This window comes from Moschus berezovskii, chromosome 4 (assembly GCF_049115385.1).
Source record: "Moschus berezovskii isolate FMDL1 chromosome 4, NW_MosBer_1.0, whole genome shotgun sequence".
NCBI classification, from domain to species: Eukaryota; Metazoa; Chordata; class Mammalia; order Artiodactyla; family Moschidae; genus Moschus; species Moschus berezovskii.
In genome coordinates this window covers 29,608,902-29,634,866 of record NC_142463.1, presented here as the reverse complement: position 1 = coordinate 29,634,866, position 25,965 = coordinate 29,608,902, and the positions used below count along the sequence as shown (strand labels likewise).

At 54.1% G+C, this 25,965-nt stretch overlaps 1 protein-coding gene across 2 annotated transcripts; it reads left to right on the top strand.

Moving 5' to 3' along the window:
- Positions 1-1,314: 1,314 nt before the first annotated feature.
- Positions 1,315-23,868, top strand: TTC22 (tetratricopeptide repeat domain 22). Of its 2 annotated transcripts, none has more exons than XM_055402872.2 (7): positions 1,315-2,026; positions 16,637-16,692; positions 16,900-17,015; positions 17,642-17,760; positions 19,245-19,406; positions 22,031-22,183; positions 22,733-23,868. In XM_055402872.2, the coding sequence occupies exons 1-7, from the start codon at positions 1,460-1,462 to the stop codon at positions 23,267-23,269; spliced, it is 1,710 nt and encodes a 569-aa protein (XP_055258847.2). In that variant the 5' UTR covers positions 1,315-1,459; the 3' UTR covers positions 23,270-23,868. The 2 variants fall into 2 exon arrangements, with proteins under 2 accessions (XP_055258847.2, XP_088691453.1); XM_088835327.1 differs by having other exon boundaries at positions 19,245-19,410; positions 21,984-22,183.
- Positions 23,869-25,965: the final 2,097 nt, after the last annotated feature.

The following is a 25,965-nucleotide window of genomic DNA, read 5'->3' as shown; positions in this document are numbered from 1 at the left end:
AGCTTTGAGGCAGGGAGCACAGCCCTTCTAGAGGACAGAGGCTGATGCCAGGTCTGGGGGAACACTGGCAAGAGCAAGAAAACCCAGAGTGCAGAAAGGGTGGGAGCTGGTGGCTATCCTGACTGACATTTATCAGGTTTACCCAGACATCTACCCCGGTCCTGTGGGAGGGAGTATCACTCTCATGTCACAGATGAAGGAAGACTAAAGTGTGAAATAATCTAGAGACTCATTCACACATTGGGTGCGTCACTCACACACTGTACTAAGTCGCTTCAGTTGTGTCCAACTCTTTGCATCCCTATGGACTGTGGCCCACCAGGCTCCTCTGTCCATGGAATTCTCCAAGAAAGAATATTGTAGTGAGTTGCCATGCCCTCCTCCAGGGGATCTTCTTGACCTAGGGATCAAACCTGCATCTCCTCCAACTCCTGCATTGCAGGCAGATTCTTTACCCCTGAGCCACCAGGGAAGCCCCATTCACACAGTATCAGGGATTAAAAGCAGCACAGGAAACCCTGTCTTTCCACTGGGGCCCCACTGCAGGGCAGACAGGAGGCAGAGAAATCCCAAGTGGGGAAGCCTGATGAATAACGGCTAAGGAAGATCTGCAGAAGGGGACAGGCAAAGCAAACACTGAGGAGCTGTGGAGGAGCTGGGACAGATACAGGAGTGAGGGCAGCTTCGGTGCCGACTCGGTGCCAGGTCTGACTCGGTGGGCTCAGGTAGGTGGAGGAGTGCTCATGGAGGAAGGGACTGGCTTGGGGTTCAGCAGACTGGGTTCCAGGCCTGCTTGGGCACACCCAGTACTGTGACCTGAGAAAGTACTTTTCTCGTCTGAGCTTCACTTTTTCTCATCTGCTGAGCAGAGAGAGTAAAAGCACACCTTTTGCCAGGTACTGGGGGTTACACCGGAGAAGGCAGTGGCACCCCACTCCAGTACTCTTGCCTGGAAAATCCCATGGAGGGAGGAGCCTGGTGGGCTGCAGTCCATGGGGTCGCTAAGAGTCGGACACGACTGAGCGACTTCACTTTCATTTTCATGCGTTAAGGAAATGGCAACCCACTCCAGTGTTCTTGCCTGGAGAATCCCAGGGACGGGGGAGCCTGGTGGGCTGCCGTCTATGGGGTCGCAAAGAGCCGGACACGACTGAAGAGACTTAGCAGCAGCAGCAGCAGGGCGTTACACGCCCCGCATTTGGCACTACACCTGTGTATCAGGCACACCTGGTTGTGCAATGCAGGCGTCTAAAAGCCGCTGAGCAGCAAAAGCGGAAACACCCACAGGGCGCTCCTGAGTCGCTCTGACCCACCCACCGGCGGGCGGCGCCGGGGAAGGGAGGTGGCTGCGCCCCAGGCTTCTGCGCGCTGACCCTCGCCTCCCGCGCCGGGCTCGCTGGAGGGGCGCCCCCATCCACTGCAGCCTTGGGGGCCAGGCCCGGGGAGCCGCCGGGCAGCCATGACGAAGCCCGAGGCCGCGGTCGAGGGCCTGGACGTCCTCATCGACGACCTGGACTACCTCCCGGGCCACTTCCACCTGGAGATGCAGCTGAACTTCGAGCCGCGCTCGCCGGCCTCGCTCCGCGCCCGGGACCTGAAGCTGCAGCGGGAGGGACTGCGACAGGAGCTGGAGCTGGCAGCCGCCCCGCAGCGCCCCGCCGTGCGCCACCTCCTGGGAGCCTTCGCCTTCTACCTGGAGGAGCTGGACGAGGCCCGCGAGAGCTTCCTCGAGGTGGCCCGCGAGGATCCGGGGAACCTCAACGCCTGGGCCAATCTGGCGCACGTGTATGGGCGGCTGGGGCAGGAGGAAGAGGAGGAGGCGTGCGCCGGGCAGCTGGCCAGCCTCATGGGCCTGGCGGGGGACCGCGGGGCAGCCGAGGACCCCCAGCTCCGCGCCGCGCGCTGCCTGGCCGAGCAGGGCTACGCGCACGGCTTCGACGTGGGCTGCGCCAGCCCGGAGGAGCGAGCGCGCGTGCTGGAGGCTGGCATCGCGCTCTACGACAAGGCGCTGGGCTACGCGCAGCAGGTGGGTCACGCATCCAGCTTGGGAGGGCTAGCTGGGGTGGCGGCCCCTAACGTCGACAGGGACGCCGTGGCCCCGACACTCTCCCCTAGCCCTGGCCCTTTGGCTTCTGGAATACCAGAATACCAATACCCCGCTTGAGTCCCAGACTGGGCTTGTAGCTTTTCTCTGCTGGACTAGGGAGTGGACCCACGTCCCAGCCGGTTAGCCTGCCTAGGTTTCTTTGCTGGCAGTACCTCACACTCAGCACACCAGCTCACCCCTGTCATCTTGTTCCTCCAAGTACCTATCCCAGCATCTGTGTGCACCCACCTTGCTTAAGGCTCAGCTCTGCATCCCACCAGAAACTGGCAACATTCTTGACTCCTTTCTCCTCCTCACCCACCATCCCCATCCACTCAGACCGCAGATTCCGTCCATCCCACCTCCTCATATCTCCATGGCCTATCCACTCCTCTAATGCCTCCCTCCGCCAGCCCAGCCTCCATCATTCCCTGCCTGTACCAACATGGTCACCATCATCCTGCCTGGGTTTCTGCCCTCTGACTTGACCCTTCTGCCTCCACCCTGCTGCCAATGTTCATTTGCTCAGTCTTTCTGGTCACATCCCTCAGCTGCTTACAACCTCCAGTAGCTCCCCACTGCCTAGCAGATAAGTCGCAGGCTCTCTGGTGGGCCCAGGAGACCCTCTGTGATCTTGCTCTTTTGCCATCCCTCTTCCATGTTCCCCCTTCCAGCCAAGCTTTTGCCCTTGCTTCCTGTGGGCTAGGTCTCCTTACAGCCCACCTTGGCACGTCTTCAGCCTCTTTCTGAAGTGCCCTTTGCTCCACCCTTGCCTGGAAGGTTCTCCTTGCTCTCAGGCATCCCCTCCACTGACTTCACCAGGCAGGGTTAGGACATCCTTGGGGCTCCTACAGTGTTGCTCACACGGTCCGTTTACAAGTCTGTCTTCCCAACTCAACCTTGAGGTTATGAGAGTAGGGACGTCTGTCTGTAAACTCAGTACCTGGCATGGTACCTGAACACAGTGGCACTCTCTTGAGTGAATGTCTGTGTGCCATAGGCCTGGCCCTAAACGGAAAAATACTGGGTATATTAGTTACCCATTGTTGTGTAACAAACATCCTTGAAATAGCAACTTGAAAACAATAAGCACTGACAGTCTCAGAGTGTGTGCTCAAGAGCCTAGGCATGGCTCAGCTAGGTGCCTCTAGGCTGCGGTCTCATCTGAAGGCTCGCTCAGCCTGGGGGAGCTGAGGGGGGTCTCCTTCCAAGTTCACACACTTGGCTGCTGGCAGAATTCAATTCCTCACTGGCTGTTGGTCAGAGACCTCCCACAGGTCCTTGCCTCATGGATATCCCATCATCTTTCTCTTCGTTAGAAGCAAGTCATTAGATCCAGCCAACATGCAAAGAGAGGGGGTTACACAGGGACATGAATTCCAGGTGATGAGGATCACTGGGGGCCATCGCAAAGGCTGCTTGCATTAGATGGCCAACAGTGATGGAGAGGGCCTTATCCTTCTGCGACAGAAGAGGAAACCACAGTTTAGAGAGGTACCGTGACTTTTCCTTGAAGGCACAGCACAAGCAGGATTGAGTTGGTAATGATGACTTTTTTTTTATCATGGTTTAGGTGTCTGATAGTTAGATGACAACAAGCTTTCACACATGAGTAGGATGGCTGCATTCACAAAGCCTCTGCACACCCCCTTGAAACCTTTTCCACCAAAGCTTAAGAGGAAATGTGGAGTCAAGACCTCAGGGAGTGCTATGTGGGAGGCACAGGCTTGACTTAAGGGGAGTAGCGCAGGGTGGAGGTTAAGACGGTAGACGCTGAGTCAGACAATCCAGGTCTCAGTCCCCGTCCTTCATGCTCTCACCTCTGATTGGTCCTTAGCATCACTGATCTTCCCATTCTATGAAGTGGGGATAATAGTGGTACTTGTATCCTAGGATTCCTCATCTGTAAGATGGGGACATCATCATTTGGTAGATGTCATAACTAAGAGCTGGTGTTTGGAAAGCGCCTAGAATAGAGCTTCCACAGGAACAGCAGGATCACAGACAACCCCAGATCTCCTGTTTTAAAGCCTGAGTCTGAGGCCCTGAATACCAGCTGCTCTCCAGGGAAGACTTGGCAGCTCGGAATATGTTGACTGTGGTCATGGTCTCACAGTGGGGCCTGAAGAGCCCTGGACTGGGGGCCAGGAGGCCTGGGTTCTCATCTCAGCTGCAGCCACCCACCTTGGGGCCTTCTCCTGTCTGGGCTGCAGTTTCCCCACTGTGAAAGGGGAGTGGGAAGGGGGCACTGGATGGTCTACAAGGTTCCCTCCTGTTCTCAGGAGGGGGCTCACTGGAGGAAGGCTTCCTGGAGGAAGAGGGGAAGGAGGCGGAGGTCTTGGGCATAGGAATGGAATAAAGGCTGACTCCTCCCTCCCTGCTGCTGGTCTGCCCCACCATGGTGTGGTCACACCCTCCTCTTTAGGGACCGCCAGAGAGAGTGGCAATCAGGGCCCTGCCCAGTGCTTCAGGGAGGGAACTAATGTCTTCCGGCGGGAGATGGCCGCCAGGCCCTGTGCCAAATCCTTGTGCCTGGCCCAGTGGCAGCTCCTCAGGTCTGTACAGGGTGGCTGTGGTCAGCCCCCGTCAATCCCAGGAGACAGTTGGGGATTTGGAGCCCTCCCTCCATTTCATCATCTGAGGATTAGGAGAGATCATGCTTATAAACGGGCTTTCCAGGTGGCGCTAGTGGTAAAGAACCCACCTTCCAATGCAGAAGACATAAGAGACACTGGTTCCATCCCTGGGTCAGGAAAAACCCCTGGAAGAGAGCATGGTAACCCACTCCAATATTCTTGCCTGGAGAATCCCATGGACAGAGGAGTCTTGTGGGCTACAGTCCAAAGGGTCGCAAAGAGTCGGACACAACTGAAGCAACTTAACATGCACGCATGCACGTGCTTGTAAACTGCCTACACAGGGCAGATGCTCAAGAAATAGTCACGGTCAGGAAGACGATGATGATTTTGTGTAGTTAGAGCAGAAGGCTTGAGTTAAAGCACCCAGCTCTTATTATTTTGCTGTGTGACTTTGGACAAGTCACTTTTCATCTCTGGCCTCATGTCTGCTTTATAAACATTGAACAATAGTTTACTGTGATTATCCAATCAAATCATGGGGTAAAGTGCCCATAAACTGGTAAATTATGGGCAAGTCTGAAAGGCACATGCTCAGCCTCTTAACATTTATTGAGCACCTACTGTGTGCCAGGCCCTATCTTTAAGAACTCCTGCCTTTCAGAAGCTCATGGACACAGGGAGGAGCAAACAATTGTTCCTTCGTTAACTAGCCCTCTTGGAGCCCCGTCTCTGGGGGAGTGGTGCGAAGGGATGATCTGGTATTCCCATCTCTGTACACCAGAGACCATAGTTTCTGGACCAAAACCAGGACACCGCCCCCCGCCCCCAGAGGCTGACAAGGGAAGTACACTTTGGGGACATCAAGACCCGTATTGGAATCAACGGGGACCTGGCAAGTTGAGGTCCTGGGCATAGAGTGACAATAACTGAGCCTCACAGAGGGCACCCTTCCTTTCAGTACAAGTGACTGGGGGAGGCTTCTGGAAGAAGCAGGAGTGTCCTAGTAGGAATGGGGTGAGGGCACTTCTGGCAGGGGTGTGGTGTGTGCAAAGGTCCTTTGGTGACAGCTGAACTGGAGCAGGGGGTGAGGCCTGGAAAGAGGGTGGCCAGAAGCTTCCCAGGGGAGGACACGGTGGCCATGCTGATATGGACTCTGAAGTCTGATTCCTGCGCTCCTCAGTTGCATTTCCTCTTCCCTCCCCCCTCACCCTTGGCTGCCGTGCTTGTGGGAGGTTACTCCCCAGACCAGCGATTGAACCCAGAGCCCTTGCAGAAAAAGCACCAAGTCCTAACCACTGGACCACCAGGGAATCCCTACTCTTACTTCCCAGGGACTCTGAACTATTCATACTTCTCCAAACATGCTGTGCTATTTCACATCTCCCAATGCAGGAACTTTGCCTAGAAAGCAAGCTCCATTCATCAAAACCCAGCTCAAATTTTACCTCCATGTTGAAGCCTTCCTTCGTACAACGCACACTTTCACACAGTAATTAATATTCAAGAATATTCTGCTTGAATATTCAGCATATTCAGGATGCAGAAGAAGAATATTCTTCTCCAGGTGCCTTGCAGATTTTATGTTAGTCCTCACAAGATCCCTCTGATCCCATTCTACAGGTGTGGGAACTGAGGCATAGCATGGCAAAGTAATGTGCCCAAGACTACAGAGCTAGTAAATGGCAGTTGGGTTCACGCCCCTGTCTGATTCCAAAGCCTTTGCTCTTTCTGGAGCGGTCAAAGTGGGGTGCAATAAGGATAGTGCAGATGGCCAGTGGGGTGGGGAGGGGAGCCTCCCCGCAAGGGCTGCCTCCTGGAAATCTAGGGTGGAAATGTGCAGAACTGAAGAGCGGGTTGCCACATATGCAGGTGGGGGATAGGAAGGATGAGGGCAGAGGTGACGTCAGCGCTGGGCTGGCGAAGAAGTAGGGACAGTGGAGCAGTGGCTGAGGAACCCATCATGGAGAGGGTTGCCACCCATAGGAGCCGTGACTGGGGGTCCAACCTGCTGGGTGCAGCGGCTCTAAGGGATTCCTCATCCTGAGGGGCTGGGACTATCCCAGGCAGGGAGGAGCCCCCCAGACCTCAAAGAATAAAGGTCAGCCAAAGAACCAATGACAGCTGCTCATCTGCTAACTAAAATTACAAGAGAAAACGTTATAAAAGTTAGTAATTCAGCCCATAATCCAAAAACAAGCAGCGTATCTGTGTGCAAGTGGGTGTCTGTGACTTCCCTCTCAGCCCTTCGTTCCCTCTCCTCGTCTTCAAGTTACAAAAATATGATGAGGCAGATTGTTTTATCCATCATTCCTCCCCTGTCAGCCCTCCACACACAGTCCTAGATGGATTCTTGGTGGAGTCTTGAGGCCAAAGGGTGTTAAGAGCAAACCCTTTGGAGTTAGACAGATACAGTTTAAATTCTTTCCTTTACCAGGTGGTTATAGGCAAGTTACTTCACTTCTCTGAGCCTGTTTCCTTATCTGCAAGCTGGGATTCTAACGTCATCTCATAGGGTTGCTGTGAGGATCAAGAGAGAGACCGCGCAGGGCTCCAGGCAGAGTGCAGATCACGGTGGGGCCCAGCCCCTCGCTTGCTCGCCCCATCCCGGGCCCCCACGGCCCTGGGCTTTGCTCCACAGGAGAGCTGTTCTCAGCCTCTGACTCATCACCACGCAGTTTCTCTCTTGCCCCCAAGAGGATGAGCCTTCTGTCTCTATCTGCCTCCCAGCGTCTGGCACAGGGTTGGACCTAAGAGGAGTTTGTGACTGTTGCTAAATTTAGTTTGGTTTTTTAGTCTTAAAATTCCTATTATTTTTCTAAAATAAGGTAACAAACTTATTTTTCTCTGAAAACAAAATCTCTGTCCCAAGCTGACTCAGTATGTGAGTTCCTCCCCCTTTCCCTGGAATATCGGTGGCGTCACACACTCACCCACATGCGCATACACACACTCATCAGATCTTTCATCCCTGCTTCTGGACCAGGACTGGCTCCGGGTGGTAATAGGAACCCGCACGGCAGTGGGTGCCGTCGACCCAACCTGCGCACCAGGCACGGAGCTGAGTTTTACATTCATTAGCACATTTCATTTTAGCACCTCAAACCTCTCAGACACACTGCCGTTGGGTGCTTTGATTCTCTGTCGCACAGAGGACAGAACAGGCTCAAGGTGACACACAGGCCATCCAGATTTCGCCTGGCCAGCTGGGGCGGACAGGACGGAGCCAATGCTGGGAGGCCCAACAGCCAGCCTCACAAACAAAGGTGTGGGCATTCCACACTGTCGCCACACCCAGCGAAGGGCCGAGAGGTCACTGCTGGTCAGCATCCAGGGTCCCTGGCATGCACACACCCACACACCCATACACACACCCACACTTCTGCCACCAGCAGGGAGCGAGACACACACACCCCTCTGCCACCATCCGGGAGGCACACACACACACACACACACTTCTGCCACCATCAGGGAGGCACACACACACACACACACACACACCCCTCTGCCACCATCAGGGAGGCACACACACACACACCCCTCTGCCACCATCAGGGAGGCACACACACACACAAACCCCCTTCTGCCACCATCAGGGAGGCACACACACACACACCCCTCTGCCACCATCAGGGAGGCACACACACACACACCCCTCTGCCACCATCAGGGAGGCACACACACACACCCCCCTCTGCCACCATCAGGGAGGCGCACACACACACAAACCCCCTGCTGCCACCATCAGGGAGGCGCACACACACACAAACCCCCTTCTGCCACCATCAGGGAGGCACACACACACACACACCCCTCTGCCACCATCAGGGAGGCACACACACACACACCCCTCTGCCACCATCAGGGAGGCACACACACATACACCTCTCTGCCACCATCAGGGAGGTGCACACACACACAAACCCCCTTCTGCCACCATCAGGGAGGCACACACATGCACATACACACAAACCCCCTTCTGCCACCATCAGGGAGGCACACACACACACACACACCTCTCTACCACCATAAGGGAGGCCAGGCCCAGGCCCAGGGAACTCCTCAAGGAGCTGCCCTCCCAATAGGTTTCTGCTCCCACACCTCTGTCTCCCCCAGCCTCCCTTCCCACTCTCCCAGTCATCCCCCCCAGCAACGCAGCTGCCTGAGACCCTGGCACCTGGGCCCACTGTGCACACTGAGGCGCCGCTGGGACCCTGCAGTCAGCACGCTGGTGTGGGAGTCTGCCAGCTGCAGGACACCCTGAGTGACCTGGGCCGCTGTGCAACCTCTCTCTGAGTGTCCGTGTCTCCCTCTGTGAATGGGGACGGTGGTCCCAGCCTGATGGGGGTGTGGGAGGAGGCAATGGGGTCACAGAGGGAAGGCCAGCCCCAGCAAGCCTGGATGGATGCGGCCTGCTCATCCTCAGCCCCTGACGGGGCAGCCAAGACCCCTTCTAAGTGGGGACCCACCCTCCTCTCTGCCTGCTCAGGCTTCCTCCTGCCCCTTCCTGAGCTCGCCCTCAGCTCTGCCCAGAGCCAGCTTTGGGGAAAGAGCAGTGAAATTGGGAGATGACCCCACTGGGAGCCAGGGGTCAGGATTTGGGTTCCTGGATTAGCCTTGCCCTAACTGGCTGTGCAGGGTAGGAAAGTCCTCCGTCATTGGACTGAAGTGGCGATCAGGCTGATTTCAGGGACGGGAAGGGCTTTGAGAGCAAGAAGTGGGGAAAGAAACTAGCCTTCTGGCAGAAGAAAACACATAAACACACAGCGGGGAAGGTAACCACAGCTTGGGGAATGTCAGGAATGGTGTTTTGAGGACTTTAGAGTTGATCTCCTACTTTTGAGATCATGGGCAGGATTTCTCCTCCCATGGTGCTTGCAAACACACATGTACAGGCATGCGCGTGCATACACACACACACACACACACACACATGTATACATACATTCATGGCTCCACAAATCTGAGTGATTTGATTTGGTTCCGCTCGAAAAGGAGCTGGATGACTGACACTAGACAATGATCTAGAGACTGTGCACTCATGTGCTTTTCATAGATTATCTCACTTGAACCTCCTAGAAATGCAGGGGAATCAGAACTGTTATTAACCCCATTCTACAGATGAGCAAACTGAGGCTCCAAGATGTGTAGTGACTTGCTCAAGGGCACGAAGTCATGAGTGGCTGGCTGGCAGTGGACTCAGGTCTCTCCAACATAAAGCCTTGGCTTAGGGAGAGCTTTGCTGGGGCTCTGGCCCCAGCCCTCTGATGGCCTCAGTGCCATTATAGCACTTTCTGAGTTTGCTGCTGGCTTCATTCCCTCTATTTCTGCCAACCTGGAGAACTGGTTCTCCCCTCTTCATTGATACAGGACCCCAGAGCTAAAGCTGCCTTTAGCCTCATCTGACCCAACTGCCTTCTTTACAGGAGGAAAACAAAGTACGTTAAGGGCACACACAGCCCAGACCCATGGGAGGAGTTGAGAAAATGCAGGCCCCACTGTTATTAGCACAGAGGGCAGGAGGCTTCGTCAGATCCACCCAGTGCCAGAGTTGGCTTTGGACCCAGGACTGGACAGAGCCCCTTTTCTCTAGGGACCATGGACCAGAGAAGTGGATCTGGATCTAGGACCAGAAAGAGGGTGAAGATGGGGAGCTACCGTCCATCTGCTCTGATCTTAAAATCCATGAAAACCATGCAGGGAACCCAGTCGGGGCTGAACAGGTAACTCACTTCCGTGGCTCAGCACCCATCCCCCCAACCCCCTCTGCCCAGTCACGCCGGACCACTCTCACCCACACACCTGTGAGAGGCAAGACCAGTGGATCATCCCCGCTTGTAGATGTGGAGCCTGAGGCCCAGGCTGGGCCAGTGGGCTTTTCAGGAACCCTGGGGGAGGTAGAGGCAGCAGGGGGCGACTCCCATCCCAGCCCTCTGTTTACCCCCACTGAGGCAGGAGCTGGGTAAGGAGGAACCTCACCTGCCCTACCTCTCTGGGGCAGGCCCCCATGGGAGCCAGGTGGGGTGGGGGTGGGGCTCCGCGTGCAGAGCCCAGAGGCTTGCTCTGTGTCATCACTGAGGACATTCCAGTTGAGCAGGAAGAGCTTATTTCTGAGGCCTTCCACCTGGTGACTTTTATTTCTGCAGCATCAGCCTCCACAGGGTCGGTGTGACGAGTTGGAAAGAACAGGGGCGCTGGAGGGAGGCAGATCTGAACTTGAATCCTGGTGCTTTCCCCCTGGCCTGTGGGGCTGGCTGGGCAGCTGTTCTCTTAGTCTCTCCTCACCAGTGAAAGGAGGAGGACGTGCTCCACCTTCTCAGTCTGCTTTGCAGGTTCAGGGCCACAGTGCACGGAAGTGCCCAGCGGACAGTCGATGGTCGAGAAATAATCATTCTCTTTCCTCCTTCTCATTGCCCCTCCCCTGAAAGAGAATTAGTCCGCCCTCAGGAACTGACTCTGAAACACAGATTACAAAGTCCTCAGGGGCAAAGTGTGAACTGCAAGGCAGACATTTTCCTTCAGAATCAATGGGGTCACAAAGAACTGAACACTATTGAGCACACGTGCACACATTCAGAGCCTATGCAAACACATGTAATTAATAAGCCATTGGTATATTAAGAGCGCTTCTATTGAAATCCCCTAAAATAGCTAAAGTGAAAGTCGCTCAGTCGTGTCTGACCCTGCAACCCCATGGACTATACAGTCTATGGAATTCTCCAGGCCAGAATACTGAAGTAGGTAGTGTTTCCCTTCTCCAGGGGATTTTCCCAACCCAGGGATCGAACCCAGGTCTCCCGCATTGCAGGTGGATTCTTTACCAGCTGAGTCCAACATTTCCTTCTTTGAGGGTCACCTTTTGAAGTGAATGGACTAGCCGTCTGAGACCCATCCTTATATCTGCCAAGCTAGCACACACCTGCTCTATAGGGTCTCATCCTAACCCTGATATTCACTATGGGTTCTGCCAGATCACCCACCTTTGTCGATGACACACCCAGCTGTGGCAGCATGGATCTTCAGGCTTCCCTGCGGATCACAACTGCTGATCCTTTTGCTCTGTTAAAAAGAGATGCACTGGCCTGCCATTTTCACTTGGCTCTCCACAGTGCAAGAGTCTAGTGTAGTGTTTCTATCAAGTTCCCAGGTGATGCTGATGCTTTGAGAACCACTCATCTGGGGTAGTTAGGTGCAGGGACTCTGGGGCTAAGCTGCTGGGTTCCCAGCTCTGCTACCATCTAGCAGGGCCACTTAGGGCCACAGGTGCCTCTTCTGTAAAATCGGAATAATTGTAGTCCTTACCTTCTTGATAACCCATGTAAATTATGTGTCTCGTTTATAGCAAGTGCTCAATAAAATGCACTTTTATTCATACAGCAAAAACCCCCGCATTTCCAGGTTTCAGTCCAGGCTGTCACACTAGTCGTGTGTCTCTGAGGACATCATCTCACCTCAGTCTTCCCATCTGTACTAACAGGGTGATGATGACCCACTTTCCATTCCACACAGGGCTTTCTGAGGGTCACATGGTATCTGCAATGCGTGCACTTTGTAAATGGTAAGCCCCGTACAAAGAGTTGCAGTGAGGTGTTGGGCGTAACAACATGAACTTGAAGAAGGAGACCTGGCATGAAATACCAGAAGAATCTGCCTCTGTGAGCCCATCTCTAAAATGAGGGAAATATTGGTGAGGGCCTCAGAGGAGCTGGGAAAATGTCCTGAGAACCCTGGCCTGTCCCTCACTCTCACCCTCAGCTAGTACCAGGACCTACCCAGCTACTGAAGGGCAGCGCTGGAGCCTGGGCCCTGCTGCGTCCCCTCCCACAGGTCTGCCACTGAGCCGCCACCAATCTTGAACCCGTCCAGCTTGAAGCCTGCGCGGATTCTCCCACTGGCCAGCACCCCCTCGTAGACCCTGGAGCCCCCAGCTCATGGGGTCCTGCTGAGGATGAACAACAGAAAGGGTGCGGTGTCCTGCCCCAGCTCACCCGGGGCGGCCCTCAGTCAACATTCTTCTCCTGGCAGAGGTCCTGTCAGCCCCCTCCCAGGCTGCCTCCAAGTATATTGCCTCTGGGAGCCATCAACTATGGAAGTGAATTCCTTGCAGCCGTCAGAGGTTTCACAGCAACTTCATTCTCCAGGAGAGAGGAGGAACACCCCCTCCCTTCTCCAGGAGGGGAGGGGGCAGTCAGAGGCCTGTTTAATTTAATTTAACGCACCATGGCTTGCCAGGTTGCCCCTGGTAACAGCTTCAGCTGCTGCTTCAGTTACAACCAGAAGGATTTTTAAAGAGACAGCTCATTTTAGGACCAGAATTGCACAGCAGAGTGAATGGTCTCTCTACTAGGGATGGAGGGTTGGAACCCAAGCACAGGGAGGCCTCAAGCCAGGCCTGTTTATACCATTAACTCCACTTCTAATTTGCAACCCTACAAACCCTCCTGAAAATGGTACCTTGAGTGGGATCTGAGGAGGGACTCCATTTGGAATTTATCAGAGAGATGTCACTCAGCTAGCTACTTCTCTGAAAATCACAGTTCTAGTTTTCAAGTAGAAGGGAAGAGAGTTAACATTCAGGAGTTGCCCCGGCAGTTCAGGCACTCTGCCACTAGATGGTAGTATTGCTTACTTAGTGCAAACGATTACCAGGCTTAACTTATTCAAGACTATCAGAATGGTGGTGAAACCACTGGGTTTCAAGTCGATAGTAACCAGTGTGTCACCCTGAGCAAGCTGCTTCACCTTTGTGGTCTCAGTGTTCTCAGGGGTATAATAACGGGATTGATCAAAACAACCAAGTGCTGTTGACAAGGGTTGGGGCTAGGACTATGAAGGCATGAGTTTATGTCCCAACTCTGTCATGTACTAACTGTGTGATTTGGACACATAACTTAATTTCTTGCATCTTGAATACCAAACAAGAAGGTGGCTATGACCCAAGGAGAGCCTGAGAAAAGCACATTGCTCTTCAACCTTGGGAACCTGTGGACCCTGCGGGGCATCTGAGGCCCTAGGAGCACAGCAGTGTTGGGGGGGGGGGGGTGCTGTTAGAAAGTGGATAAGGCAGGATGACTCTAGAAGCCAGAGCCTGAGACCTCGACGCCCCATCTAGAACTGAAATAGGGCAAAGCAGCCTCCCAAACACTCCTAACCCTGCATGTCTCTAACCCAAACCAGGAGAAAGGGGGCAGATATTTAATATTTATGGATATTTGTGGAAGGCCAGACACTGCCTCACAATGCCCTTTTGCAGATTAGGATATTGCTTCTAAAGGGTAACACATCCACCTAGGGCCACCCTTCTCTTGTGACCAGGCCTGTTAGCCTGTTAGCCACCGAGTCTCTGCTCTGGGCACTGCAGCCCTCTCCTTGTCTAGTATAACTGCTGTCTCTATGGTCATGTTTCCTTGTCAGGAGCCTGAAAAGGGGAGCAGGTTCCACCATGACTCAGCCTAGCCAACCTCAAAGTGGGCATGAAACCAGAGGTCATGTGATCAGACCCACAGGCAGTCAGGGAGCCTGAAGCACACGTGCTTTGGTCCTTCGTGTGGACAGGTGCTGACCTTGTGTCAAGGTCCTTGGCCAGCTTGTCCTATGAACCTGAGGCCCCTTCCCATGTCCCAGGTCCTGTGTGGTACAGCAGGTTAAGCCCATCCAGCAGCCCATCCCAGCTTTTTGCTTTGGCCAGTGTTCTCCGCTGAGCTTTCATAGATGCCCCTTAATCCTTAGACCTGCCGCTCTCCCTTCCAGACAGCCCTGTTCCCAGCCAAAGCCCCCATACACATATTCCCACCTAAGTAACGGTAACTTTCCAAGGTGATGCGGATGTAAAAACACACAGGATCCTGGCACTCCCCAGCTCAAACCCTTGCTATGGCTCCCCACTGCCCTTGCAGATGACTTCCAGGTTCTGAGCCTGGCCTTCAGGGGCCCCTCCTGATGTGCCCCTGCTGGCTCCTCCCTTCGCCCCTTATAACTGGGGTGCTGGTCACTCCAGGCTGCATGCAGCCCTAACACACCTGCTCACTCATCTCTGAGCTTTTGCACACATGTGCCCTCCATCTGATGTCCTCTCTTGCTGTGTCCACCTTGGTGGTTCCTACTTGTCCCTGAGAACCCTGCTCCAGCATGCCCTCCTCTGGAAGCCTTGGGGGTCCCCCCCCCCGGATCCTGTAGAAACCTCCTCCCACAGCCCCTGGTATTCCTTCTGCTCATTGTGTCTTGGTCTGGCTTTCCCACCAGACCTGGCTTAGGCCTGGGCTCACACCTCTCTCCTATGGGCAGTCACACCGCTCACTGGGATCTACTCACAGGTCCCCCTTCCTCTCTTTCTCTGAACAGGCCTCCCCAGAACAGGCACCGCCTAACTTGTCAGTATTAGCTGCCCCGACGCCTCCATTCTAACTCACCATGCTCCATGCTCCTCCGCTGCCCACACGTGTCCAGGCTGAGCCTCCGTCTGGAATGCCCTTGTGCCCCGCCCCACCCTCTGCAACACCGTCCAACTCAAGACCCACCTTACAGCCCACCCGGTGTGTGTGTGCATTAGCCACTCAGTTGTGTCTGACTCTTTGCAACTCCATGGACAATAGCCCACCATGCTCCTCTGTCTGTGGAATTCTCCAGGCAAGAACACTGGAGTGGGTTGCCATTCCCTTCTCCAGGGGATCTTCCTGATCCAGGGATTGAACTCGGGGCTCCTGCATTGCAGGCAGATTCTTTCCTGTCAGCCCTCTGTGAGACCTTCTGAGTCTCCTGACTGGAAATGGCCTCCCCCTCATGCTCCATTTGTCTACATCCAGCTTGTGGTCTTGATCAAACTCTGCTTCATATTATAGCTATTGGTAAGCCAGTGTGATGAGAGGAGCAAGGGCTTTGGAGCCTGACACATGGGGTTCAAACCCCAGCTCTGACACGTGCATGCTGTGTGACCTTGGGCGAGTCATTCTATCTCCCTGCACCTCAGTCTGTGCCTCGGTAAAACGGGAGTGACGCCTGCCTCTTAGGGTTGGGAGACTGAGATGATGGCTGTCAGATCCTGGCACATGGCAGGGGCCCCTTCAAGCCCTAGTATTTATGCCTAAGTCTGTCTTCCCAGGTAGATTGTGAGTCCCTCCAGGGTGCAGGTCCCATTCAGTGCCACAGCCCCATAAGCACCCAACACAGGACCTCACACCACAGATGCCCAGAAATGCTGGCTTGACTGAATACTTTGTTCTAACTACTGAGGGTCGGGGGTGGAGGCATAATGGGACCCTAAGCTGAGAAGGCCACGGTGGGTGGGGGGTGGTGAGTGCAGAATGAAGCCTGGACATCAACCACGGGAGATGAATGTGGAGGGAGGGGCCGGAGCCTGAGGCAGAGCTGCTGATATGCACTGGGGGTTTTATTGGTTTTCATTAAAATTCCTTCCAGAGGCAGGAGCAGCTACTCCCATAAATAACAGCATAAATATTTTATCTGGTGCCCAAGTCAGTCTAAATGCACAGCAAAGTTGGCAAGAATAACAATGGGAAACAAGTTTGGCGGGGGTGGGGGTGGGGTTCCTGGGCTTCAGCTGAACTCACTCACATGCCCAAAGGGGCTTCCCAGGAAGGTGGAAGGCGAGAGATGGGGCCAAAGGGAGATGCAGTAGATGGCAGGGCAGAGAGAAGGTGACCAGTGGAGTGTGGGCCTTGCGGTGGGGGGATCAGGAGCCCAGGGGAGGGGAGAGGAGGGGAGGAAATGGATCCCACCCCTGCTGTGTGATGGACCCCTTGCTTGGGGCATTCACTCAGGTCATCTTGTCAAATCCTCTATGGTCAGAGAAATGAAGTGACTTGCCCAGGGTCCCCCGGCCAGCCAGTGGCAGAATCAGGCAGGATTATTATCAAGAGTGTACCTGCTGCTTCCTGGGGTTCAGGGAGAGCACGGAACTCTATGAACAATGACCCCGTGCCTCAATAGCAGCACAGGCTATTCTCTGCTTCCCTAGATCCCGATGGAGGAGAAAAGGGGCTGGTACTTCACCATGGCAACGCTCTTCATCAGGTCAGGCTGGGGGTGGGGATGGGATGGTGGGGAAGGACCGGGGGAGGGGGAAAGGTGGGGCCCGGAACCCAGGGGCGAAATGGCTGAGTCCATCTCCACGGCAAGGGTGCTCCAAGTTCCCCTCCCTGCCACTAGCCGGGGGAGGACTTGAGGCAACCTGGGACCACGGGAGGGTCCCGATCAGCCACATCCCCTTCTCGGGCACAGGTTAGATGGCATATTCCTGGAGCTGGGCAGCGAGGAGCAGAAGAGGCTGCCGGCTTTCAACCGCACGCTGGCCCTGCTGCAGCAAGTCCTCAAGTCCTCGGACACCCACCCCCGAGGTCGGGCTCGCGGGGCGGCGGAGGGGGGGGGAATGGGAAGGGGTTAGGCCCTCCCTGCACGCATCACCAGCCCTGCCAGTCTTGTCGCTGTCCCCACCTTGAGTTCTGTGTCCCTCACCCTGTCTCCTCCACTGCCTGTTCCCCTCAAGGAGCTCACACCCGCCACCCAGTGAATGTGCGCCTGCACGTCACTCCAGGGGCACGAGTCCAGGCCTGTCCGTAACCCAGAGTGTGAGCGACACAGCTCTCCCCGTTTCAGCCTCTTATCCCATTTTGCGGTGGGGGAATGAAGGCCCTTCTGGAGACGGGTGCGGTCACTGTCACACAGGGACCAGAGCTACAGAGCTGGGGGAGAGCTGGGGTCAGACAGCAGAAGGCACCTTCCGCGAGGGCCCCTAAGGGATGTGGAAAACACAGAATAAGCTCTGACGTCGTTCCTCCCTTCACTCGCACGTCCCGTGCCCTCCTTTGCTTCTCTTTCTCCCTGGCTGGCCCGCAGTGACTCCTGCCCCTCCCCACCTTGTCCTCCCAGGGCTGACGCTGGGTGGTGCCGCCTCTCCCCTTCCCTGCCGCCTCTCCCCTTCCCCACCTGCTGCTCCCTGAGACGCCTCTCCCCCCACCCCTAGCCCTGGCCTGGTGCTACCTGGGGATGCTGCTGGAGAGGAAGGACACCTTCTCCACCACGCCCATGGGTGTCCATGACTGCGGGTTTTCGGGAACTGACCCCCTGGACTGCTTTGGCAAGGTATGTGCCCCTGGTTGCAATCACCCTCCAAAGCTGGACAAAGCCTGACACCCCAGCCTCCTCTCCCTGGAGCCCATGCCTCTCCGGGTTTCCCCCACCTCCATGCCCTGCTCAGGAAGTACCCTTACTCCAGACCTTTCTCTCCATCCCAAACTAAAGCAAAGTGAGTCAGACCCTCCCAACGCCTGGTCTAGCCTACCCCATTTTCCAGGCCTGTCCTCCAAGCTACTTGCAATTTTCCAATGCTTTGGCCTCCTGATGCAAAGAACTGACTCATTGGAAAAGACCCTGATGCTGGGAGAGATTGAAGGTGGGAGGAGAAGGGGATGACAGAGGATGAAATGGTTGGATGGCATCACTGACTCGATGGACATGAGTTTGAGCAAGCTCCGGGAGTTGGTGATGGACAGGGAAGCCTGGCGTGCTGCAGTCCATGGGGTCCCAAAGAGTCGGACACAACTGAGCGAGTGAACTGAACCGAACCCTCAGGCTTTTCTCCTTTGCAGCCCCATGGCACAGTGGAAAGAAAATGAGCTTGACATGGTGTGGGTGCCAGCTCTGCTCACAGGCCCTGTGACCCTAAAACAAGTCACTTCCATCCCTGAACCTCCTTATATGTTGATTATGTGATCTGTCCACCTTCTAGGATATTGAGAGACTCAAAGAAGGTAGTGGATGAAACTGTCTACTGTAAACTTTAAAGTGTTGTTCAAGCCTTATTATTGACACCTTGTTTCAGTGGCAGTTTTCACCCTAAGCTCAGTTTTTAAGATTTTCCTGGAGGACAGGGAGCCTGTGATTCTCATCCCCCTGTACAGTCAGCATGATGCCCGGGGGCAAGTCACTGGTGTTGGCTGATGGGTGATGAGCAGTTTCTTGGTGAGAGATCTCAGAACAGAGTGGAGCATAAACTCTAGTTCACGTGCGCTCCAAGAGCTGTGTCTGATTTAACACACTGCCTTTGCCCCTCCTTGGGAACCTACGCTGTGCTGAGCACAAAGGTGGAGAGATGGGCCCCTGCCTTGCAGGAGTTCACTGTCTCAGGGGCAGCAACAAACACAAGGTGGGCGCTGTCAGTAACTGTACGGGGAGTGGGCCGGGTGCTGTGGCCCGGGTAGAAACACTGTGTGAGTTTGGGGGAGGTAGAGGGTGATTCTGGCCCCTCTTCCCACCTATCCTGGAAAAATGAGGGAGCACACATTGATATGTCTGAGCAAGAGGAGTTGACCTGGGCTCTGGAGGGATTCACCGGACATGTCCATGAAAATGGCAGAGAGCATGGCAGTGAGTGAGGCTCTTGGGAGTTGAGCGTCAATGAATTGTACCCCAAAGTGTTGGGCCCCATGATATGATTGCACTTAGAGCTGGAAGGTGGATATGGAGGATGAGAATTTTGGGGTGATAAGGCCCTACTGAGAGATGACATTCCAGTTCTAGCAAACAACCAGACAGATGGTTTGCTCTTACCCTTGTCCCTTACCCAGGCCATCGAGATTGCCAAGGACCAACTTCCCATCCTTAATCGCCTAGCCAAAATCTTCCACTTCCTCGGGAAGCAGGACATGGCCATTGGCACCTGCAACATGGCCCTGGACGTCCTACGAGATCCAGAGTTCAACTGGCAGGCATACTGCACAAGGGCCAAGGTGAGTCAGGCTGCAGCTCTGCCTCAGCCTGCCATTGAGAGTCAGAGAACAAGGGCCGAGACTCTGTGGCCAGAGCCAAGAGGTCAGGGAGCCTTCGCGGTAGAAGGGAGCTTAGGTGTCATCAAGGCTCCCAGTTTGTGTTCTCTAAGATTATCGAGTGAGAGAATGAAGGAGCTTACCACCCACTGCTCATCCCTTCTACAGGGACCTGGCCAGCTACCTGCCAGCCCCCTCTCTGATTAGCACCTCAGGCAGTCAGGCTGACCTGGGTGGAATTCTGGCCTCTCCATTTATCACTGTGGGACCTGGGATAAGTGAGCCACTTACCCCTCCAAACCTACATTCCCAGATCTGGAAGATACGGATCATAACATCTGTGTTAACAGGTTGTCAGAAGACTAAGTGGGGTAACATCTAAAGCAGGTGCCAGGAGAACGGGAGGTTCTTGTAGAAGGCAGAGGGCATACTGGAGGAAATCTAACGTCGTAAAGCAGAGCTCTGGCTCTCAACACAGCTGGCCTTTGTTCACATCCCACAACATCACGCACGCTCTTGCCTAAATTCCGAGCCCCACTTTCTTCTTCTGTAAACAGGCTGAAGGTAACTGTACCTGCCTCACAGAGTTGTTATGAGGCTTAAATTGGATTCTGTGTGTAAAACTCAGTCCTGAGCACACAGTAAGAGTTCATAAGTGGTCAATTACTATTATTAGGTATATTTTTAACTGGCTCACTGTCTCTTAAGGCAGTCCACTATGGTCATTCAGCTCTGCAGATTACTAATTTAACCAAGAGCTGCCTGCCTCTGGCTTCCCCACACTGGTCTCAGATCTGCCCTCAGGAGTCCCCACAGAATGCACTGCTTGGGGGCAGAGATCTGGACCTCTGAGTTTACTTTGCTCCAGGCTAAACAGCCTTCTCTATTACCTTTCATGGGACATGAGGGTGAATCTGCTCCCTGGGTCTTGGTCCCGATGACATAATCATGTTGCCAGCAGTTAATAGTTAGGGTCTCTACTTAGAAGACTCTTCTCCCAAATGTCCAATTGGCTTCCTCCCTCACTTCATGGAGGTCTTGAAAAGGCAGCTGCTAGCAGCCATCTTCCTGAAAATGTCAGCCTCTCACCAACACATTGTGTCCTCGTGTATTGGTTTATTTTTTCTTCTTAGCATTTATCATTCCCTAACATGCTATTTTCTGATTTATGTATATTTCTCTCCCCCCACCCTCCAGCTAAAATACATGCTCCACGAGGGCAGTGAATTTTGTCATTTTGCTCTCTACTATATATCCTAGAACAGTACCTGGCACATAGCAGGCTCCTGACGATCTGTTGAATGAATGATTAAACTGAGCACCCACCAGGTGCTAGGTCCCGGCTAGAACATGTTCTCTCCATTGTCACGGTAACTCTCCAAAGAAGATCTTAGTGTACTGATTTTTCAGATGTGGAAAATGAGGCTCACAGAGGTCATGCAAATAAAGAGGAGGAAGGGCTGGAATTCAGCCAAGTTCAACTGACTCCAAAGCCAAAGATTCCCACCCACACCCCACCCCCACCTTATGAAGCTATCTTAGAACCAGAGGCTACTGATGGCTATAAAGTATTAATACCTTCAATGACAATAACCCCTTTTTCTTACTTCCTCTTTCTCCACCTCTTCCCTACCTCTCCTGAACCTCTAGATTTTCTAAATGCTCCAAACAGATGTGGGGAAAATGGAGGAAATGGTGATGAAAGCAAGGGTCCGGAATCATTTGTACTTTGATGCTTGTAAGCTGGGACCACCTGCCATTCTTCCCACACTACTTGCTTACACAGACCCTCACAAAACTGGTGCTGCCATCCCGTCTCAGATAACTCCCTCCCCTAGTCAGCTGTTGGAGAAGGCAATGGCAAGCCACTCCAGTACTCTTGCCTAGAAAATCCCATGGATGGAGGAGCCTGGTAGGCTGTAGTCCGTGGGGTCGCTAAGGGTCGGACACAACTGAGCAACTTCACTTTCACACATTGGAGAAGGAAATGGCAGCCCATGTTCTTGCCTGGAGAATCCCAGGGATTGGGGAGCCTGGTGGGCTTCCGTCTATGGGGTCACACAGAGCCGCCGTCTATGGGGTCACACAGAGTCGGACACGACTGAAGTGACTTAGCAGCAGCAGCAGTCAGCTGTATCCCATCACCTGTTTATTTTTTCACTGTACTCGTCACCACTTGAAGTGGTACCATTTACTTGTTTATGATCATCATCCCTACTAGAATGTTAAGTTCTACCAGGGCAGGGACCTCATCTGTCTTATCACCACTTCCCTCCAGTACCTAGCACAGGGCCTGGTGTATGGTGGGCACTCAGGACATATTTGTTGAATGAATGAGTGTGACAATGAATGAATCGCTCTCACTTCAACCCCCTTCACTGCGCAGAGAGGGGAACTAAGGCCTAGAAAGAGGCTGGTCCAGGCTGGCACAGGACCAGGACCTAGCACTTCTGAGTTCCAGTCTCAGGGGCTTTCAGCTGCATCCCTGCGTGGCTGTTGGGGAAAAAAAACAGGCTTTATTGACAACAGTAAGGAGGGCAGGGGTCCTGGCCTGGAGCATCTTCCCTCAGCTGACTCTCTGTGGGCAGATCCACATCAGAGCCTACCTGCACGACCTGGAGCGAGGCAAACTGGGGCTTGGGGGCATGCCTGACAGGAGCCACCTGGCCTGCGCCAAGGCCGACCTCGAGGAAGTGGTCAAGGTGTGCCCAGGCCTCAAGACCTACCTGGACATCGGCCAGGTAAGGCAGCCTCTTGGCTTGGGTAGTCAATGGCTTACTAAAAAAAACACAAAACTCTGTGTCAGGCCAGGGCACTGAGGACACAGCGAGGCACGTGGGGGCATCCCTGTGCCTGATAACAGTCCCTGCCTCCTAGAGCAACAGGGGCGGTTAAGGTGGGGATGCCTCAACAGCGTTCAGAACAGGGCCCAGTTCTTTCTAAGCGCTCAGAAAGCGTGGGCCATGATTCTGTATTCTTCTGTGCCTTCTGCGCACAGGGAATAATCACCGAGAGGTTACAATATCTTTTGTGACAGAAAACTGCAACCCTGAGAAGGTCCCGCTCAAAGTTATATGGCCAAGATTGGTGGGGCTTGAGCTGAAATCAGGGAGAGCACTGTCTCCTTCTCCAGGAGAGGGGGACCAAACTTTGCGATGAATAATTGTTGAAGGAGGGGAGGCTGGGAATGAACGCATGGAATTTTTAAAACAGCAAGATGTAGGAATGGAATGAAGGGGGAGCAGCGAGAAAGCCGGGGAGGAAGGCTCACGCCGCCGCCCCCACCCCAGGTCTACTACTACATGGGCGTGGACGCCGTGCAGGAGCTGCTGGCGGTGGACGAGGCGGCGCTGAACCAGGCGCTGGTCTTCCTGGCCAAGGCCGGCGAGTCGGAGCTGGGCGCCACGCTGCCGGAGCTGCAGCTGCTGCGCGGCAAGTGCCTGCGTATCAAGGGCGAGGAGGCCAACGCGGCGGCTTGCTTCAAGCGCGCCGTGGAGCTGGACGACGCGGGCTGCAGCCACGCCGAGGGCTTCGGCTGCCTGCTCGAGGCGCTGCTGGCGCAGTGGAGCCAGGCGCAGCTCAGCGACGGCGAGGTGGGCCGCGAGGTGGACGTGTGGCTGCGGCGCGCCCAGGACAAGTACCCGGCGGCGCGCCTGCGGCAGGAGCTGCAGCGCGTGTGGCGCGCGCACACGGACTACGTGCTGGGGCTGGCGCGGGCCTTGGTGGCCCAGGGACGGCCGGCGCTGGTGCGGCTGCTCTTCGAGACCATGCAGCGCAAGGGCGAGCGCGCGAGCTCCCTGCGGGACCGCCGCGCGTTCTCCTTCTGAGGGTCCCTGAGGCTCCCCGCCCCTCCCCACCGCTCGGAGATGGCTGGACCCGGTCCAGGCGCTGGGAACCGGCCCGCTGTGCCATAGGCTGGCGGGGACGCGCAGCCCATCAGACTCTCTTCCGGGAGTTGGAATGGAGACCTTGAGACACAAAGACAGCTGGACGTGTCCACGGAGGCAAAAGAGCCTGATCCAGATGGGCAAGGGAGGCTGGGGGCAGACGCGAGGGGCCAGTGGGAAACTGCCAATGGGAAGGCCCAAATTGTGCAAATACGCAGAAAAGTAGCATGGCGTCTCCCAAGAGATACAGAAGATAATTGCCTCTATTTTGGCAGGTGCTATAGTGCCCAGGAGCCTGTTATTGGATTCCCGTGAGCCACACTCTATCCTTATAATAAGGCGCCCTCACTGGAGTAGGTCTCAGGTCTGGCAGTGGGAGAAGTCGTGGCTAGAGCAGAGGGCACAGCTGCCAGCGCACAGATAAGAGCGGGGCCACAGTCTACACCTGGCTGCTCAGCGCTCTTTCCTGTCCTCTAACAGTGTTCCAGCAGGCCTCATTCTTGGCCAACTTGATCTGAAAGACCCTCGAACTCCCTGAAATAAGGCCCATTGGTAGAATCTTCTCTTGACTTCTCTATTCTTAGGGGAATGTAAGGGCCCCACTTAAGGAAGTGCCACCTGTGCCCAATCTCAAACCTTCTACCAGACACTGAAGAAAATCTTGGAATTTTACACTCTTGAAATTGAAGTTATAGAATCATAGATGCAGAATTTTACTGTCAAAGCCTTCGGCTTTGATTGTTAGCAAATCTGGAAACCACCAAACTAGATTCTTATGGTCCTACTAACAAGAGCTAATTTAACCTAAAATTCTAAAAAACCAAGTTCTTTCCAGACTGCAAGAGTGTTGGTTGTATGTAATCGCAATGGCAAGACACCACCCCCCTCCCTGGCCCATAATGGTTTGTGATTTATTTTGCATTTCCTTCCCCCACTTAAAAAAAAAGTTTTACTCACTGCTTTACTCATTTTCCTGACACTTAGACGGTACCAGGGATAGGCCAGCACCCCTGCCTTACTTCTCATGTCCCCAGTGATAGACGGAGAACAGACTGGGAAGTGCAGTCCCTAGAGAGCTCTCATTCTGGGAAGACTGAGAGCCCCAGAAGGGAAGTGGCTTGCGGAGAGTCACACTCCCTCGCCTCCCCATCCTGTCCCTGCAACTTGCTTATAGCATTTTTCAGGTTTGGAAAACTACTAATAAACTGATAACACTAAAGCATTAAGTGTTTATGTGTCACCTGTCACCCAGGGCCCTCTGATATCCATTGGCACAATGCTGTCATTCCAGGTTCCTGTGAAATCTGGAAAGTAAGGCCACCCAAGCCCTCTGAGTTCCATCCCAGGGCTCATCCTTCCTTCCTCTCCATTGCAGCAGAGTCCGGGAGGTGACTGGACAGCAGGCAGCACACACAGCCTATCCACTTTTCCCGCATCCCTTCTCTACCCAGACTGTGGCCTGTGACCTTCCCTAGGACAGATGGTGGTGGTTTAGTCGTTCAGTCATGTCTGATTATTGCAGCCTCATGGATTGTAGTCCACCAGGCTCCTCTGTCCATGGGATTTTCCAGGCAAGAATACTGGAATGGATTGCCATTTCCTTCTCCAGGAGATCTTCCCAACCTAGGGATCGAACCTAGGTCTCCTTCACTGCAGGCCTATCCTTTACCAACTGAGCCACCAGGGAAGACAGGAACCATCTCTTTCTTCTCCTACTTCCCAGACAGACAAACTGAATTCAGAGTGGTTTGCTGGTAAAGCTGGGAAGCTGGTGAGATTTGTTGCCTCCCCCAGGCTTCCCAGTTTGTTTTCTTCCTTGCTTTTCCTGTCCCCAAGGTTATACATTTCTCCCTCCATTGCCGCCTCCTCCTGCCAAAACTTTTCAATAAACTTTCTTTCTGATAATCTCATTCACATTAATCATATAAATGACTAACAAATACCCACTAGAGCTTTTGTCAGGAGTATCTGCATACTAGCCAAAAGCCGAAAAGAGAAAAGAAACCCCACTTCCAGGACTGCCTCCTATGTGCAAGGCACTTCATACACATAAACTCATTCAGTTCTCTCACCAGTCCTGAAGAGTAGGCATTGCTATCATCATTTTACAGATGAGAACACAGAGACACTGAACAAGGTCGCAGATAAGCATGGGAAGAGCCAGGCTTTGAACCAGACTTACCCCATTGTATGCTGCCTCCTGGGACACAGCCCTTCCTGGGAGGTGTGTCATGAGTGCTCTAGGGCCTGGGATCACCAACACAGCCTGTCACTACCCTGCTCCCTCCCCACAGTGTAGTAGTCTCCCTGCTCACAAGCTGCCTTACTTCTGTGTCTCTGGACGTCCTATTCCTCCACTGACTTTTCTTCCTATCATTTTTATCCCTAGTGCTCAGTTCAGACCTGCCTCTTTCAGGAAGTCTTGCCAGACCCTGCAGCTCTCACCCATCGCTCCGTTTTGTGTGCACTCTCAGGGCACCGTGTCTCACTGCGTTGCTTACGTTCCTTTCTCCTTGCAGCATAATGATCTCACCATGTCTGTTGTCGACTCTGGTTCTCTTCAACAAGGGCCACATCTGATTCAGCCCCATGCCCTGCACTGAGCTTGGCACATATGAAGGCCCAGTTTGGGTTGT